This window comes from Apteryx rowi, unplaced genomic scaffold, assembly GCF_003343035.1.
Source record: "Apteryx rowi isolate R43461 unplaced genomic scaffold, aptRow1 scaffold_78, whole genome shotgun sequence".
NCBI lineage: Eukaryota > Metazoa > Chordata > Aves > Apterygiformes > Apterygidae > Apteryx > Apteryx rowi.
In genome coordinates this window covers 1192913-1210875 of record NW_020451071.1, presented here as the reverse complement: position 1 = coordinate 1210875, position 17963 = coordinate 1192913, and the positions used below count along the sequence as shown (strand labels likewise).

Sequence of the window (17963 nt, the reverse complement as noted above, 5' to 3'; positions counted from 1 at the left end):
GCTCGCCGGGGCCGGGGCCGGGGCGGCCTCGGCGCGCTGTGAGCCCCGGGGTCGGGGGCTCGGGGTGCGCTGTCAGGCGTTGGCGTTGTGTTCACAGCACAGCCTCTGGGCTGGAAGCAGTGGAAGTTATTGAGCAGCCTAGGGAGAAATAATATGCTTAAGGGTCTGCAGAAGCATTTAAAATACTGTCACGCTGTCCCCGAAAAGCTCAGCCTATCCTGTCTGCTTTGTTCTCTGCGGCTCCCTCCGGACCAGCCCCGGGGAACGGCTTGGGGCTGCTCAGCATCCTTCACGGCGCGGAGAGGAGCGCCTGGGCAGGTGGCCTGTGGCGAGGTGAAATGACTGGTTGACCTCTAGCCTTAGGTGTTTTGTGCTCTGCTTTTAGGATCCTTCACCAGCAGAAGTTGAGAACTTGTTTAGACAAGATCTCTTTTTTCATGTTATACAAGTGTTGGTCACACCTTTTTAAAGTTAATCCATATATTGGACAATGTTAAGATGGATCTCACCATGTGCCCTGCCAAAGATACTTGAAGGGTTTGCCTGATCCTAAAGGAAAAGGCTTCCCTCTGTTTCTTGGTTTCTATTCGGCTGGCAAGCCCTGAGTATAGGTCAGACGGTGCTGTATATTTTAGTTTGCTTATTTTTCCTACTGCTACTAAACACAGGCTTGCTTTTAGGTGTTGCTGAGTGCAACACATCTACCTCTGACTGACAGCGGAGCATTTCTAAAAACTAGGCCTCAAATGTTTGGAAACTAGGCCTAAAATGATCTGAATATCCACGACAAAAGGCTGCTCACATATTTTTCACCCAGTAATTTTTGAGCCAGTTACTGGAATGATAATTTGGGTACTTCAGTCTCAGACTTGTGTGCGTCATTAGACCATCGTGCTTCTGGCAAGTCTTGAAGCCAGCGAGTCCTGCGTGCCTTGTGTCTGGTACTGGTAGAGCTCAGTGATTTGCCTACTGCAGATTTCCCTTCTCTGGCATAGAAACTGCCCCTGAAGCGTAGTAGGCCCTTGCAAGCTACACGTTATTGCAATTTTAGACTGACAAGAAATCAGGAAAGGTAGTAATTTAGGTAGGACGAGTATGTTTTATAGATATCCCAACCATTCACCGTAAAACTTCTAGCTTCCTTGACAGTATGGTTCTTTTTTGTTTGTGTTTGTTTGTTTGTTTTACATTTGTAGATACAGTGGGGAGATATTTCATTTCTTCTGCTGCTTGTTTTCTGAATTACATTAGCAACTTCAGAGATTAGGATCTTTGTGATCGGCAAACACCTAGGAAGAGGCATATGGTTTTAATAGATGCATAGAGGAGAAAGGATTACGTTGTTTCCAGTGAAATTTTGAAGTGTTTGGCTGAAACATATCTCAGAGGCATCCAGTCTTGACCTGAAGACCATTCAAAATGGAAAAATAATTGCAATTGTACAATTGCCCTCCTTCAGTTTCTTTATTCCTGCTATGTTTATGTCCAGTATAGCAAAACCATAGTGTGCTCTACAAAACTGGGCCCTAGGTATTTCTCCTTTTTGCTAGTGGAGTACTTCAAGGAGGTATGAGGAAATGGACTATATACCCTGCAGGTATCTTTTTCTTCCAGGTCCTCTAGAGAAATAGCAATCCAGAGAATTCTTACTGTCTGGAATACACCCACAGGCCAAGAGTCTGTCAGTAGAAAAAACGATAGGCATGTGGTATTTCTAGGAATTTTCAGCTGAATTGTCTGTTTTATAAAGTGGGTATTTCTGACCTCATAGTCAACTGCACAGTTTCTTCAGTGACTTATCTTGTAGAGGTTTTTTGTCTGTTACTTTATCCTTTAACCAATAAAAGGGGTTGTTTGCAAGTCAGTCAAATATTAACAGATGAGGTGAATCTATCAGTAGTGTTCCAGCTGCAAATTTCTAGGTTTCTGTGTGTGTTTTAAATGAAAACTTAAGTATTTTGAGCTTTCTTCTCCTGCCACCAAGCACCTTTTCTCCAGAGAGACGTGAAGGAAGTTCCTAATTCATTTGTGTCAGTTATTGGGGGAAAAAAATCAGGTAAATAGTGACATAATTATTTTTGTGAAACATATTTAAAGAGAGGGAAAAATTGTGTGTGTGTGTGTGAGTATGACACAGAGAGAGAGGAAAAAAAGAGAGAAGCACAGAGAGAGAGAGCGCTTCCTTGTTCCTATGTAGCAGACCCCTACAAAAATAAGCAAAACTTGCTGGGAAGATAAGGCTAGTTYGTACATAGAAAGTCTTGAAAGGCTCAGAAAAGGTACAAAAGAAAGTAGTCATAGTCAGTAGTTTTTCTGAGTATTATCTGTGAGATTAGTGAAATGTAGTTTTATGCTGTGCATGCAACTACATGGGGAGGACAGCATACAGAACAGCAGGCACTGTTTTGTGTGTAGGATTTTGATGTTAAAGTTAATGCTGTTTTTGTTAAGGCTGTTTCTTTCAGTAGAAACAGATTCTAATACCTGAACAGTTGSTGAGAGATACTGAGAGCTGGCTAGTTAGCTCTGAGTAGCTTTTTGGTAATTCAGCCTTAGATTTTGCTGCAAGTACAATTTTCCTCATGGGCAAATGAGTTGCAAAAGATGAGTTATTGTGTAACAGTATGGTAAATAGTGGATTAATCCAAGTCAGAAGGACAGTGCTTTAAGTATACAGAACATGGAGAGTTAGAGGAAATCAACAAGCAGTATGCTCAACCTTTTATTTTTTAATTACTGCCTTACAATAAAACTTCTCTGTTTCTGTATCTGAAGTAGATACTCAGAGCAAACCATTGGAGTAGCTTTTTCTTACAGCTTACCTCTGCTGCAGTAAGCAGTATGTTCAGTCATTTCCCCCAAAGTAGCCTAGGTTTAGAAAACGCCCCATCCACTCTGAAAGCCCTGAGCTTGGCTTAAATTGGTGAATAGCACCAGGAATGGAGCAGCAATCCTGGTCTGGATTAGTGGCTGATAAATTGTGATGGCAGGGAGAACTCTGAACACCCCGCCCAGCCCTTAGGGATAGGTGACCTAGTGCTTTGAGGTTAAAGTACTGGACACAGTGATGATCAGGCTAAACTTGTAATTGGAGGTAACAGTGCAGTAAAGACCACCCCGTAGCTTTTCCAGACCGGGACTCAACGATTTTATGGCACTGCTTTGGAAACTCAAGCTAAGCCTAGTGTGGACTGAAAAATCTTCATGTCTGTGAGATCTGGTTTACCAGATCCTACCTAGGAGGTTTCAGGCATGCACTGAAGATACCACACTAGATTTAATAAGCTAATGTGAATTGCATGGTCCAGTACAGTCCCATGCCATTGAGCAGCCCCAAATATGAGCAAGAACCCATTGTGTCAGATGCTGTACAAACACAAACTGAAAAAATAGACCCTGCTTCAAAGAGGTTACAAGCTAAAAAACAAACAACTCTACTGGGCAGCTGGGCCCCAGTGCTGTGCTCTCTGCACATCAGCACCAAGCTACATGGAAAGGGAGAGTCCTTGGGGAAAAAGCATGTGCAAGGGACTGCCTGTGGAAGGAAGAAAATCTTGCTAACAATCTTTGTCAACAAAGACCATTGTAGATAAGGCCTGAAATATTGTTTGCAGCCACACAAACATGGTTTGAGTCCTTATCTATTTCTGTTACCCTTGTCCCGTGATTAAATTGTTGGGTGCTGTATTTAGTAGCCTTTTTGGGATGCAGTCCTGGTTGGTGTGATTGGTGTTGCAGCACGGGTGTCCAACATCAGCTGATGGTCTCCTAACATGTTTGGGGCAAGTCCTTTTGGGTAAGTGTTAAAGACTCTGCTTTACAAGAATTTTAAAACTCCATTGTTCTTTTGGCAGCCAACCACATTTGAGAGGTTCCTTATATGCTGCCTGTCCCTACCCCTATGGCTTATTGTTTCCTCAGGTCAGCTGTTTTGTGGCCTTTCCTGRTCAAATGTTCTGAATGAGGTATAAAAACCTCTATTTAAAAAATAAAAGCATCTTCATATGTTTTTCTAGCCTGAGGAGTGGCTGTGTAAGTATTTGAGCTGATGCAACCAAAAGAGTGGTTAAAACCCTTGGGAGTGAAGGAGTTGTAGAAAGAAGCAGATACTTCTGGGAGATGATGACAGTGTGCCAGGGTCGTGCAGTGGTGGTGGTACCTGAGACAAGAGATCAGGAGACTTGTCAGCTGATTCCAGCTCTGTCATCTGAACAGTGCCTTCCCTCARATGGCTCTCTGTTGAATACCAGCAGCAACTGGGTAGACTTTCCCAAGGCATTTCCATTCCAGCGTCACTCTGTTGGGGGAGCCAACCTGTGAATCCTCCCAGAAGAGGCTCCTGTGAACTGGTCTTGAGGTACAGAGTGACTGTCTGTTGATCCAGATTCTTCTCTGTTCTTTGGGCTCCCAGCATGTTGTTTTATGGCACGCTGGCTTGGACCGTAGGAAGAGTAATAGTACTTATATAGGTTCTTTGCAGTATTTGAAGGTTAAGCAGTTCCCATGCTAGTTAGGACATGGTGCCATGGTTGTTTGGAGAAAGGGAAGCTTGTCTTTCCTGGGGGCAAAAAAGTGAGCGGGGGCAGTGCTGCAGGCTGTAAGGAGGAATGGCCACAGGAGCACAGGAGATACCTGCAACAGATGCCACTGAGCGTGTACTTTAGCAGGACGTGGCCTGGAGCTCAATGAGGAACTCTCACTGTGCTCTCAAACTAACTGTTCAGTGCTCAGAAAGCTACAGACTGCAGAGACCTGGGTGAGGACATTAGTAAATCAAACTGCATACTTCATCTTCCCCTAACTGTGGCGCAAGTGGTGTCATTTCCCAAAGACAAGTCTGCCTGAGGGACAGCAGCCCTGGCCAAGGCAGTGGAGGACCTAGGGAGAACCCTCAGCCTTATACAGCCATTTCTGGAGGGCTGCAGCAGGACTGCTTCTGATGCGTGCGCTGCCATGTTCGGTGTTGTGTAGCGAACTGTCTGGGAGGTCAGCCTCTGCCACCTGAAAGGACAGAGGTGTCAAGTTTTAACCTGAAGTGCTCTGGTGGAGACTGTAATCTAGAGTTGATAAATGCATGGGTCGTAATAGTGAGATCTGTGTCTGAGAAGGGAAAGTGTGCCCTGTCAGGGTGGGAGGCTGCAAGAGAAACACCTGAACTACCTCTGAAACCTTTGTTGGAAGATTGTGATGCAGGAGAGGAGGCCAAACCCTCCTCTTCGGAGGCAGACGTCTTCTGAAGCGTCATCATCTCTAAAGGAAACATTTGCTCACTCATCTCTTTGACATTATTCACACAGACCCTGGACCTTATTTTCCATGGACGGGTCAGAAACACAGCCTGGTGTGGTCTTCATTTTGGGGTTGCGGATGCTCACACCCCAACCATCCACGCCATTGCATGTACCGAATCCCACGGGAATGGCGGTGGGGTCTGCCTGCAGAGGGATGGGAGCTGTGTTCCTCCCTCCACTTGCAGCAGAGCTGGAGGAAGGTGATCTGCCCTCTGCTAGGAAATTCACTTGATAAAATGAAATTCAGCTCACTGCTGCAGTTTAGGGAGAAAAGGGCCAACAGATTCTTTAATTTTGGAGCTGGCTTTTTCCTTGTATGCTCAGAGTCGTGTGCTGTCCTTAACCTGGGTGGACCCTGGACCCTTGTTTGCAGTGTGAGCTTGTTTGTGCAACAGCTTACGCACACAGGAGGGGGCTTAGTGTCCCAGGGAAGGCTTTTGGAGGAACCACCATGTGCAATGAAGTGCAGATTTGTGTTTGAAAAGTGAAAGTGTTTTGTATTGATAATAAAAATGCCGTTAATAATTTGTCAATATGAATTCTTAATCTTTGTGAAGACTTATAAGGCACAATCTGATTTTGCAAACTATATCACTAAATAGCTGCTGGCTTGCAAAGATTATTTTGTAATATATTTATAACTCTGCAGAGTTAAAATAAGGATTTTTTTTTTTTAACTGAATTTTCTTTCAAACCTCTGTGGCTTTTCTTGTATCTAGAGAGCAGTGGTAGTTAATTAACGCTAGGTGGCCATCTAACAAGTGATTTCTCTCTTCAAGGCTCTGAAACCAAATCAGTGCTGGCAGCACCACTTTTTCGTGTGTTTGTTACCTTTCTTCTGTAGCTGAAGGAGAAATGAGCTAGTGCCTAATTACAGAAGATGGCAGTAATATAATATGTGAGCAGTCATGGCTGCTGGGGGTAAAAGCATATCATAGCCCTGCTACACAGAGGAGAGAGGGGAAACTAGACCCCCAAGTTGGACTATTTCTCCTCCACAGAGGAGACCAGATTAAAAGTAAAACCCAGATCTGAGACCCTTTCCAGCTGACTGTCCCTTATGAGAGCTTTATCACATTGCAAATCATGATACATTTGATGTTTGTTTGCATTTCTTCTTGCTTGCAGGTCACAGTCCAGTGCTATTTACCTCGTTGCCTCCACTGCATGTAGTTACCAGTGGCTGTTCTCAGAAATAACTCCCTCAAAGATCTGGCCCACGGCACCGGCTTAGAGGCTGTGCACAGTGGGTTTCTGATGGTACTTGCAGTGGCTGTGTCGTTATTATGGCCGTATCATGTCAGCAGCTGTAGTGTTAGTGCCTTCCCCAGGGGCTTACAGCTGAAGTGCAAGGAGAGGTAGTAGGGGTTTTTGCTACCCAGCAGATGAACTTTTGCCACTTCAGCATGAAGAACTGATAGGACAAGGCTAGTGAGTTCAAAAAATGGTGTCATAGAAAGTCAGTCTTAGTGTCAAGTCTTACAGAGGTGATAGCTAAAGGAGGCCTAGGAATTATTTCTGAAGTAAGATGAAGAACAACCTCTTTTACCAAAACTTCTTGTTAAGAGAAGGGATTTGAACAGCTAGACCAGAAGCAGACACCTATAGGTACTCTGAACCAGCACCTCAGGTGCAGCTGGGCTCTGACCATGTGATTCGGGATGCAGCAGGAGAGATGTGTGATTTGGGGCACAGCATGGGCTGGCAGGCGGCCGGGTCGTTCCCCTGAGAAGCGAGCAAGAACAGCCTCAGGACCGCTTCCGGCTGGGCCAGCTGCGACAATCCCCTGGGAACAGTGTGGCTGGGTTGCAACAGAGCAGAGCAGCCTGCTGTTCCCGGTTCCCTTTCGTCTTGCCTCTGGCATTTCTGATTTATATTTATATATAATATTATGTATTTATATTTTCTTATAGTTGCAGGATAGAGTTGGCTTGCTTGGCTACTTGTCCTCCTGGATTTCCCCTAAATGGCAGGAACTGCAGTCTCCCAGGTGGAATCAACTACTTCCTCTGTTTCAATGTCCTTGCTGCATTTTTAACCAACTGGCAGCAACAGCATCTTCTTCAGTCTGGGAAGTCTGGTTCTACTTGGGAAGTAGCAGACCTCATGGTTACTGTTTTGAGGGTAGATGAGCACAAGGAGACCATTAATTAATCGGTGAATCCTCTCGTGCTCCCATCTTGAAGCTGTATTTTGATAACTGTGTCTTTGCACATGTCTTCACTGAAGGGTTAACCTGAGCAGTGTACCAAGGTTTAGCTCACTTTGATCACTGCTTCACTTTTCTCTCCCATTCTCCTTGTGTTCACATGGAAAAATCTTGGCTGTGTTCGGAAGCGCTCGGATGGGGACATTGTCCTGCATGCATGCTGGCAAGTGCAGAAGCAGGCTGGAGGCAGGAGGGTGACTGTGGGACTGCAGCGCATCACAGCAAGGTTACACCGAGACATGAAATGGAAACAAATATTATTGGCCAAATGTAGCGATGATGTATCCTTGGGGACCTCTTGTTTAGCCATTTTCTAGAGTTTTGCCATTGTAGATTCATTGTCCTTTGCCAGGACAGCATGTACGGCAATGTTGTGACTGGTGCCTGTGGCAGATGGGTGTACAGAAAGGTGATTCACTTTTGAGTAGAGAGTTTCAAGTCCCAGGAATTTCTATGCTGTATTTTGTACCTTTTTCTCCTTGTATCCTGCGTGACTGCTATGTGAGGAGAAGCACAAAGTGGACTTTAAAAAAAATAAAATAAAATAGTTTGGATGACACTTCCAAAGTGTCTTAGTCAGTTATGGACATTCATCTTATTTGGGGATCTCTGGGACTTGTGTACTCAAGGCATAAGCGTGCATTTGCCAGTCTGCCCATATGTAGATTTTTCAACTCCTGATTTACCATTGTATGAGAATTCAGACCCTTGGCTAACTTCTACCTTGTTGTGGTTTTTTTTTTTTTCCTCTCTCTCTGCTCTTCAGACAAGTGAGAGAGAGACTAAAGAAGCAAGTTGCTGAGATGAAGGAGAAATTCCCCGGCTTCAGACCAGGACTCGCAATTTTGCAGGTATTATTTTCTTTAATAACTACAGAATATCTGTGTCACTTCACAGTAGTAAGTGGGCAGCTGATCAGCTTCACCGAAACTGTTTTGCAAAATGGCAATGCTTTATAATGAACAAAAGTGCTGAGTTCCATGTGGGATGTTAACACAGCTCTGTGATGCATTTTGCCAGTTACTGGGGCCCAGAAACAATCTTTCTTTTTTTTTTCTTTTTTTTTTTTTTCTCTCCCCTCTAACATTTGTCATTCTGTGTTTGGACTGCTATGTTTGTGAAATGATGAAAAATTTGCCTTTGAACAGGAAGCAGTGCTAGTAGAGTCTATTCCAAGTCTGCATTTGTGTAAGCCCCAAAGTTTGTCAGCTCTGAGACATGTTTGTACCAGAAATCTTAGAGCTGGGAGGTTTATTAAGGGATTTGGTCTGCTGTTATGTGAGAACGTGGAGGGGGAAAAAAAAAAACTGGCCAAGAAGAGTTTCAATGCAGGGATGGAACAAAATCGCATTGCTGGATTTGATGTCTGTCATAAGTTTGATTAAATGCTAGCATCTATGCAGAAGTGTTTGCGGAGGGGGAAAAAAAACAGTCTTGTCAGTGCAGGCTTTGGGCCTGTGTGTTTCACAGAATTAAGTGGATTTTTTCCTTGCAGCTGTGAAAAATGGAAGCTCTTTGGTCAGCTGTTTAGATCAGAAGGTGACTAGCAGTAGCAACTGTCATGTAGCAGGAAAGAACTATGTGGGCACAGAGAACTGATGGGTCGAAAGAGGCTGTTTGCAGAAGTGGCTTCTGTTCTTATTTACTATTTTGGACTCCTGAAAAGTTCTTGGTACCTGTCTCTGGATTCCAGTGCTCAGACCACTATAGTGTACAAACTAAACGCTCCCCTACAATGCCAGGAACAAATTTGGTTCTTTCCTTCTTGGTTTTGTTTTCCATTAGCTTCAAGGAGATTATCTCTGCAGACATCTTGTCTTCAGCCGGATAAAAGGAAGGGGGAAGTCTTTTATTTAAAGTGTAGTATGGGATGCTTTGGTGGAATTTGCTGAACTGCTGACCTTGGAAACTGTCTTCATAAATGCCTTTCTGCTAGTGTTACTGAAGTCTTTTCTTGATTGGCCTGGGTTCTCATCAGTCCTGGGCGTCTCGGAGTAATTAGTCTTTTGTGACCTGTTTGCTCTTTGGCTCTTCAAGCCAAAGCTCTTTCTCAAGCTAACAGTCTGTGGTTGGGGAAGCTTATCTCCTGATACTGATTCTCATCTGTCTATTTTTCAGCTGTCTACATCAGGAGAATTAGCTGTTTCTGATACATAGCACTGCACACACTTATGTTCCCCTTTCCTGGGATGTGGCTGATGTCCTCTGAGCTGAGAGAATAAGTCGACTAATCTTGGATTTTGTCCTGTAGTCAAGCATGTTCTCTTTTGCACACTATAAATGGTCTTTTTTTTGACATCTCCTGCTGCCATCTCTATTTGTCATCTTTTCCCTCTTGTATGAGGTATACCCTTTCCTAAACACAGCMGACTGTAAAGTGGAAACAGCCCCTTTGTGTAGGGAAGAAGAACCAGTGCAGTGATAAGGCAATGCAGTCACCCCTGCAGCTTGTATTTTGTGTGAGAACTAGGGATAGCTTCCAAGTATGAGCAAACTGGGTTTCAAGTGTATGCTTACCAGGTTTTTCCCATTTGTCCCTCATTTCCTTGTGGTTACAAGGAGTATTACCTTTAGCAAAATATACTGGATAATTCAAGCAGTCTTTTGAAATGTGGTATTGTAATCGCCCAGTAATGCCAGGCTTCAGTTCTACTTGCTGCTTTCTTTTGAAGCATTTTGTGCATCGCTTTGTTCTTGTTTTGTTTTTCTTAGGTATCTAATTTCTAAATTCCTAGGTATCAAAGAGGCCCAACTTTTCTGAAAACCTTAATCAGATAATTGGATATTATAAGCACCTGCTGATCATGTTAATTAACTGGACATTTAAACCTCTCAGAAGAGATGACAAGCAGGTGTTTTTCTGCTCTGGAGAGCTCTGTGTTTCTAAGGTTTTTGAACAGCTGTAAATGCTGTTTATTTAGGAGATCAGACAGCCTCTCTTTAGATACACTTTACTTGAAAGGACACTTCCCTGTTAGCCAGATTGTCTATAGCCTGTATCAGTGTGTTTTACAGTTATTCAAGAATACCTCTGTCTGCTTGGTGTAGCTCAGACAGAGGAAGCCAAGGGTTAAGCCCATCTCAGCCTGTGACTGTCTCTACTGTGTGGTGTGACCCAACTGTCTTTTTCAACCTTAGGTTGGAAATCGGGATGATTCAAACCTCTACATTAATATGAAGCTGAAAGCTGCTGCTGAGGTAATGCCCAAACTCTAGCCTTCCAATGGTTGGCCAAGTCTGAACATGGGAAAAAAGCCTGAGAGTCAAATAGCTTTGTTTAAGCTCTGCCTGTATCGAAGAAACCAGTGCTGGCCTGAATTCCTTGTTATAAGGAAAGAGTGTAGATGGGTAACCTGAGACTTAGCCATGTGTTCTGTTCCAGTAACGACAGTGTGGTTGGTGCAATGTTTGGTATAATCAACTCTTAAATTCCACATGCCTAAAGTACTGCTGTTTTGTCTGTCCTGACCCATGGCCATGCGCTCATCTTCCCTCTGTACCTTGTTGATGTACCTGCAGTTGCCTTGCATCAATCACTGAAGGGTACATTACATCCTACAGCACGACTGGAAACATAGATGAGTCCCTGTTTCCCTAGGGGATAGCTGGCATCTCCTCTGCTGACCTTGGAGAGCAGTATGCTGTCAAGCCAACAGGATGATGTTCATTCCAGAAGTTGAATGGGACAGTAGAGATACAGACCAGTCTGTCTAGGCAAAGCACTAATCTTTCATTGATGGTATTTCCAAATAATACGACTATAGCCACAGGAAATGGAGATAGACCTGGGAAATATGAGAGAATCTACCTTAGGGTGGGCTGGAGTGACAGAATGTCGAGGTCAGTCTCTCATGTCAGTTCAGAAACCAGATGACTTGTGGGTATTCTCATTTGCAGATTGGGATCAGTGCCAATCACATAAAACTGCCAAACACAGCAACAGAAGCTGAGGTAAGTGACATAGTAATGAAGAATACTTAATTTTGGTTTTGAGCTAAAAAGATGAACTCTTAGCTTTGCCATCTGATTTTATAAAAAAGACTTCTTGTCCTAAAATACTAACTTACAACAAAAGAACTGAAACCAGTTGGTTTTTATTTTTTTTATTTTTTTAAGAGACTTTAACAGGTATACTTCTAAAAAGAAACAAATACAAGTGATTTATACTCTTGGGTGGAAGAACTAAATACACTGACTGTGTCTCTTAATTGAGAGGATTGTGGGKTTTTTTTCCCTTGCCTCGGTCTTGTTTTAGTTTATCATCCATCAGGTTTTTGGTCTCTCCTTGTTGTAGGTTCTCAAGTGCATTGCCTCTTTGAATGGAGACCCTGCTGTTCATGGCTTTATAGTGCAGCTGCCACTCGACTCTGATAAACCCATCAATACAGAGAAAATAACCAATGCTGTTGCACCTGAGAAGGATGTAGATGGGTAAGCTAACTTCACTGGAGAGCAGAGAGCATGACAGCTACTCTGGAATGAATTTTTTTTTTTCTTTTGAATGACTTCTGAATTCTGAAGCAAATTAATTTTTTTTAAGTGGATTAGCATAAATATTGGTATTTTGGAAGCTGTGTGATCTTGAGGCTGGGAATCTTAATTGTCCTTTTTTCTTTCAAAATACAGCTTAAGTAGCATCAATGCTGGGAAACTCTCCAGAGGGGACCTTGGAGACTGCTTTATTCCCTGTACACCAAAAGGATGCATGGAACTTATCAGGCAGACAGGTAAGGATTCATTATTCATGAGTACGCTAGTCTTCAGTGAGAAGTTGTGCACATTGCAGGGTACATTGATGCCTTTGTGTATTGCATGGCAGCTTTTGTTGAGATGCCCCATTTCACCTCTGTCATTCCAGATAGGAAAAGAGCTGGTTTTAAAGCTGTCCTTCCTCCCTTCCTTCCTCCCAACTCTCAAAGCCCCTATCACACACAGCCCAGGAGAAAAATAGTATCCTGAGGTAACAGCCAGATTTCAACTGACCAAAAACTTCAGACCTGTTTGAATTTGTTGGTGCTGGGATGTACGCTGACCTGTTTTTACTTTTATCATAACACTTGCTTTCTGTGCTACAGGCATCCAAGTTGCAGGAAAAAGAGCTGTAGTGGTTGGCCGCAGTAAGATTGTCGGTGCTCCCATGCATGACCTGCTGCTCTGGAATCACGCAACAGTAACCACTTGCCATTCAAAGACCTCGACGCTGGCTGAGGAGGTAAGGACAGCATGGATGTGTTAGGCTCCAGTTTTAGCTGCTGCAAGCCAGTGCAACCAACTGCTCATTACTACCCTGTGTGGTCTAAGTAGCTGGACCTGGGCTGTTTTCCATCTGAAACAGTTCCCCAGTCCTGTTCATTGCATGGTTGTATGATTATTTTTTTTTAATTATTTTTTTTTGTACTGCAGTAGGGTTAATGCTGGGTTGAAGCGAGACTTGTGCTGTGTGCTGACTCAGACTTCCATTAGTTGAACACTGAAGGTGGGATGTGTGCATGCATCATTCTCACGCACAAGCACTCAAACCAGAAGTGGTCTGTACTATAGGAACTCCTACATTCACGCAAGAGAAAAAGCTTACTTGGGAGCTGTATTTAAATTTTTACTTGCCCTTGATCTTTAAGGCTGTTTGGTTTAGGTGGCTGTGTCTTAGGGATTATTGGCAGCAAGGGTCCCGATTATTTTTGGTGCTTAATTGGAAGGTTGTAGTTGTAATAGTAAAATTACTTCTGCTTTCTGTGAGCAGGTGCTGAGTGTTTAATCATCCCTTCCTAATCTCCAGTAGCGGCTTGCAAAATATCATATGTGTTTCTCCTCCCCACCCCCCCCCAAAAAAAAAAAAAGAAAGAAAGAAAAAGAAAAGCCAGGTGGCCTTTTGCTTTAGTGGCTGAGAAATGCTGGACCAAATGATCTTCTCCAAATTTCCTTCAGGTCTATTTTCTATGACTGGGAGTTGGTACCATTTTCTTCTTTAGCAGTGGGAATGACAGAAATAGCATGTGTTGCTGTGCTGCCACCTACTTGGATTTTGTTGAGCAATCAAAACTGCCAGGCTCTGTAGGCAAGTGTTTAAAGCTGGAAAGGGGGTAGGTGTATTTGAATATAACTCACAAGGCAGCTCAGAAATGCCGCAAAGCTTCATGCGATAGAGTTGCTGTTCAGTCAGGCTGTCTTTAAGTTGATTAACAATTGAAGTGCTAATTCTTAACGAAATCTTAGAAGTAACATATCTCCCTTTACACAGATTAAAAGAAAAAAATCCATGGGGTAGCAGCTTCCTAAACATACATGAATGAAGCAGCACAAGAAGTGACAACGAGCTTTAGTCTGACTTTCTAATAGCAGCTTCATGGCCAGATCTGTCAAACTTACTGTCTAAACAAATATTGCTGCTGAATTACAGTTGGCATTCCCTGGAGTTGCATGTTTCACAGTCCTGGACATAAAAAACACACGACAGTGCTGCTACAAGTGAAGCACAGCTTAGAGTACTGTGCAGAGGTTGTTCTTGGCTGCTGCCTGGTGAGTGCTGGGTGTATTTTGGGTACTGAGAAGAGCGGCTCACCATGCAGGGAGGATGGAAGAGAGGAAGATTAGAATATGCAGAACGCTTTCATTTTTATCTAGAACTAGTGTGTATGATCCACTTAAGAATCATGGAAGAGTTCAGAGGAGGTTCTAAAGTGTTGACTAGCAACAGTTCGGGGTAGGAGTGTGAAAACAGGCTGTAATTTTTGGCTGTGGGAATTTGTCTTTGCCAAGGAACTGCTAGCTACTTTTAATTGCTGACAATGCCCCTCCATTTCTCCAATGGCAATTAGTGAGCCCACAGTTTCACTGCAATTTAAGCTGATCTGAGCTGCTGCTGCAGCAGTCCTGCCTTTCTCCACTGCTTATGTGATACAGAGTTGTTTATTTGCCTTTTTTGTAGGTTGCTAAAGCTGATATCCTGGTGGTTGCAGCTGGTAAAGCTGAAATGGTAAAAGGTGAATGGATCAAACCTGGTGCAGTTGTAATTGACTGTGGAATCAACCATGTGCCAGGTGCGTGGGTAATATATAAAGAGTGGGGATTTGTTTATTTGTATATAAATGCAGTTGCTAAGTAAGTACATGGATACTGTTTCCTTGGTGTTTCTTTCACATGGACTTTTTTCTTCTTTTAAGTCTCTGTCTTAGGTAATGATGGCAACCCCTGAAGATGCCATAATAAAAAATAATTTAAAAAAATTTTTTTAAAGGTTGGTCTGAACTACTGTTCTGAAGCAGATCAGCAGCAGTTTTGTTTCTGCCTTCAGGGTGGCTGATGATCTGTAGGGCAAAGAGGAGGCCTATGAAATATTACAACAGAATATCCATAAATAATTTGCCACAACTACACAGTGAAGTCGTGCTGCTGTTGTCACTTATAAGCATGGAGTTTTGCTGTCATTAGTTTGCACAGTTGGATCCGATTAAGCTGTTCTGTCTGAAACACATAAATGGCATGCAGCCTCCTAAAGTAGCTGTGCATTTGTTGAACCACAGCTTTAACAACTTAGGCCTGAATGGCTGTTGTCTTGAAACAACAGCTTCTGCAAGAGTACTGGTGACAGCGGCTCTGGCATAGAACAGAGTGTTTGAACGTAATGGATTTGGGGGTAGGATTTCACTTAGCTACTTTTTCCTTGTGGAGGAGGAGGAGACGGTCTGGCAATTTCTGTTTTCACCTCATTTTAAATCCAAATTACAGATATTGAATGATATGGAAAATTAGTCACCATCCAGCTATCTCTGCGCTACACCCACAAGGCTTTTAAAAGGTAGTTTTCATAATTAATCAGTCATTTTGTTGCCATTATTTAATGGAATGTAAAGAAATTTCTCTTGTACTGCTCAGCAGTCTCGTTCTTCAAAGCTGACATTTGAGTTGCATTTTAAAACATTAGTCCTCTGCCTAATTAAAATTAAAAGAAGTCATCTGCTGTTGCTGTTTGTTGCTTGATGTATTTCTCGATGAACTTAGGCAACTTGCCAAAAAACAGAGGGCCACCTCTGATTTGCACAAAGCAAAGTGGAACGGAGCCTCCCTCACTAACATGCTGCAAATAAAACTACCATAGTGTTTCTGACATATGAAGGTATGACCGTTGTTTCAGGCCTGATGTGGACTCCATCTCTGAGGACACATCCCTGTTTTCTTGCAATTCCCCTGCCTCGGGCAGTGCTCTAAGATTTGAGCTTCTCGTGCAGCTAGCCTAGTCGGTGTTACATGCCAGCACGCCGGTGGCGTTGTGAGACTTGGTGGTCAGGGCTTGAGAGTGTACCGTGGAAGCTGTCAGATTTTAAAATGATAGTTGCCACTGACTTTTTCGTGGTTTTATGAAGCTGCTGAGTTTATCTAGCCCCTTCTTTCCTTCTGATAAGTTGCAAAAGGTGTTTTCAGTGGTATCCTTTGGGAAGCCAGTGCCAGAATTATGGGAATTACAATGACACAAGGAGAATGGCAGCAAGTTTGCCAGCTTCTCCATCTACAACACTATATAGAAAGAGTATTACCGCTTGCTGTGGCTGTGCTTTGAATGCTGGGAGGGAAATGCCTTACAGCTTACCATAGCTGGGTGCCTGCGTAGATGTGATTTGCAGCTGGAGGACAAGGAGATTTCTGGATGTGCCTGTCTTCGCAGTGGGAGTCCCTGTAGAGGTGATCCTGCTGGTGATCTGATTCGGCATGTCCATACAAAGTAGCCTCATGCAGACTTGCAAAGTTGCAGCTAGAAAAGTTATAGCTACGTAGCACCAGCAAATGCAGCTGTTTTGCTTTTGAATGGAGGCTGGCTTGTACGCTCCCAGTTCGGAGGCCAGAGTAGGCAGACCCATTTTGGTACATCTGGCTTTGCATACGTGTGTGTTACAGCTGAACAGAACTTCTCGTTTTCTCTCTGGGTAGAGAGAGGGAAAGAGGACCTCTTGAAATATCAAGCCTAGAGCGGACAAGTGTGTCATGTTCCCTTTCCAAACTGGATTGTGTTTGCCTTGCTCTCCCTACTGCTGCTATTGGAGGGCTAGGACTAGTCCAGTAGATGTCCTGGATGCCTTATTCCAAGCCTGTAGAAATTGCTCTCCTATAGGAAAGGAGAGGAGTRCAGACAGAGGATGTTCCCAGAGATGGCAGTCTCCAAAGTGTTCCTCTGTGAGTTCTGATAAAGGAAGCAACCCAGTTCAGAATCGTCCGATGCCATGGGATTTTGTAGCCTTAGCCAGCAAGGAACCTTGGACATTGGGAATGAGAGCAGCAGAAGAGGATCAGCCTCTGTGGATCTCTATGCCATGCAATTCAAATGCCAGATGAACTAGAAGGACCTGATGCGCTGTTTAGACCTCCATGTAATGGGAATCAAGCTGGCATCATAGGCCTATAAGATCAGATTGTGTTGAATTCCTCATGAAATACCATTCCCACTGATGTCCGGAAAAAGCAGCAGCCCATTCTCTCTACCTGCAAACAGGTGGCTACATGTTGTGCAGATGAGGGTCRTGTATAGTCTTATGCCCTTGAAGTCACATGTCCAGCAGAAACATGTTACAGATACATGTACACAGGAGGGAGATAACTGAAGCAACTTTGCTTGGAAGCCATTTCCAGCCCTTGGCTTGCCAAACTGGGGCAAGTCATTAGCCTGAAAGCAGCTTCTGGACCAGAGCTATCTCCCATGCAGCCATCTCTGGAGGCAGATGGAGATAACCATACCTGTCTGTCCCATGTGTGTAGGCATGTCCTTTGTTTCTTTGATCTCAAAGTGCCTGGATGCTCTCTATCATCTGTTCTAGCTGGCTAGAGAACCTCCTGGACCACGGAAGACACGCAGGCACTGGGAGCAGTTAGTGTTGCTGATGCTCGGTAACTAGTTTGTTTTTAAAAGAGCAGGAGGATGAGTATTGAGGAGGTGAAACTATGGGGATAAGAAAGGCAGAAACTGTTGATGTGAGCCTTCCTTCAAAAAAAAATATTTTAAAGGTAATTGAGTAGCTCCTAAGTTTCTCTCAGCAGTGCTTGGCATGTAGCGTGGAAGCAGAGGCATGGATTTTTTTTTTCTTTTTATTTTTTTTGGCTTGTGCTCATCACTGTGTCTGTGTAGCAGATCAGGCTGTTTGTGTTTGGAGTGCCTAATGCATCATTTGTTTTCTTCATTCTTGGGGCTGGAGTCTTCCTGGCTGGGGCGACTGGTAAGCTTGCTTGGCATCCTTGGAAGAAAATGTAATTATATTATTTTCCTTTTGCATTCTTAATTAAACTGCTCTCTGGGTTGGGAGGCCAGATTGCTCTGCAATTCAGGCAGCAAAGCTGACAGTTGCTGTAGAAACATTGCTTAACAGCTGTGACGTTGTTCAAGCTTTGAACTTTAGGGGGAGAGAAAAAAAAAAAAAGCATTGCTTAAAACACAAACGCAGCAAAACATCCAAACTGCTCATTGCCAGTAACAGTGCAGC

General features: G+C 43.6%; 1 protein-coding gene across 1 annotated transcript in view; it reads left to right on the top strand.

Moving 5' to 3' along the window:
* The window catches only part of MTHFD1 (methylenetetrahydrofolate dehydrogenase, cyclohydrolase and formyltetrahydrofolate synthetase 1), a 45759-nt gene that overhangs the window by 368 nt on the left and 27428 nt on the right, over positions 1-17963 (top strand). Inside the window, exons 2-8 of the mRNA XM_026088687.1 lie at positions 8267-8351; positions 10639-10698; positions 11398-11451; positions 11795-11931; positions 12127-12227; positions 12576-12712; positions 14426-14537. Coding sequence (XP_025944472.1) covers positions 8267-8351; positions 10639-10698; positions 11398-11451; positions 11795-11931; positions 12127-12227; positions 12576-12712; positions 14426-14537 — 686 coding nt within the window. The remainder of the gene's footprint in view (positions 1-8266; positions 8352-10638; positions 10699-11397; positions 11452-11794; positions 11932-12126; positions 12228-12575; positions 12713-14425; positions 14538-17963) is intronic.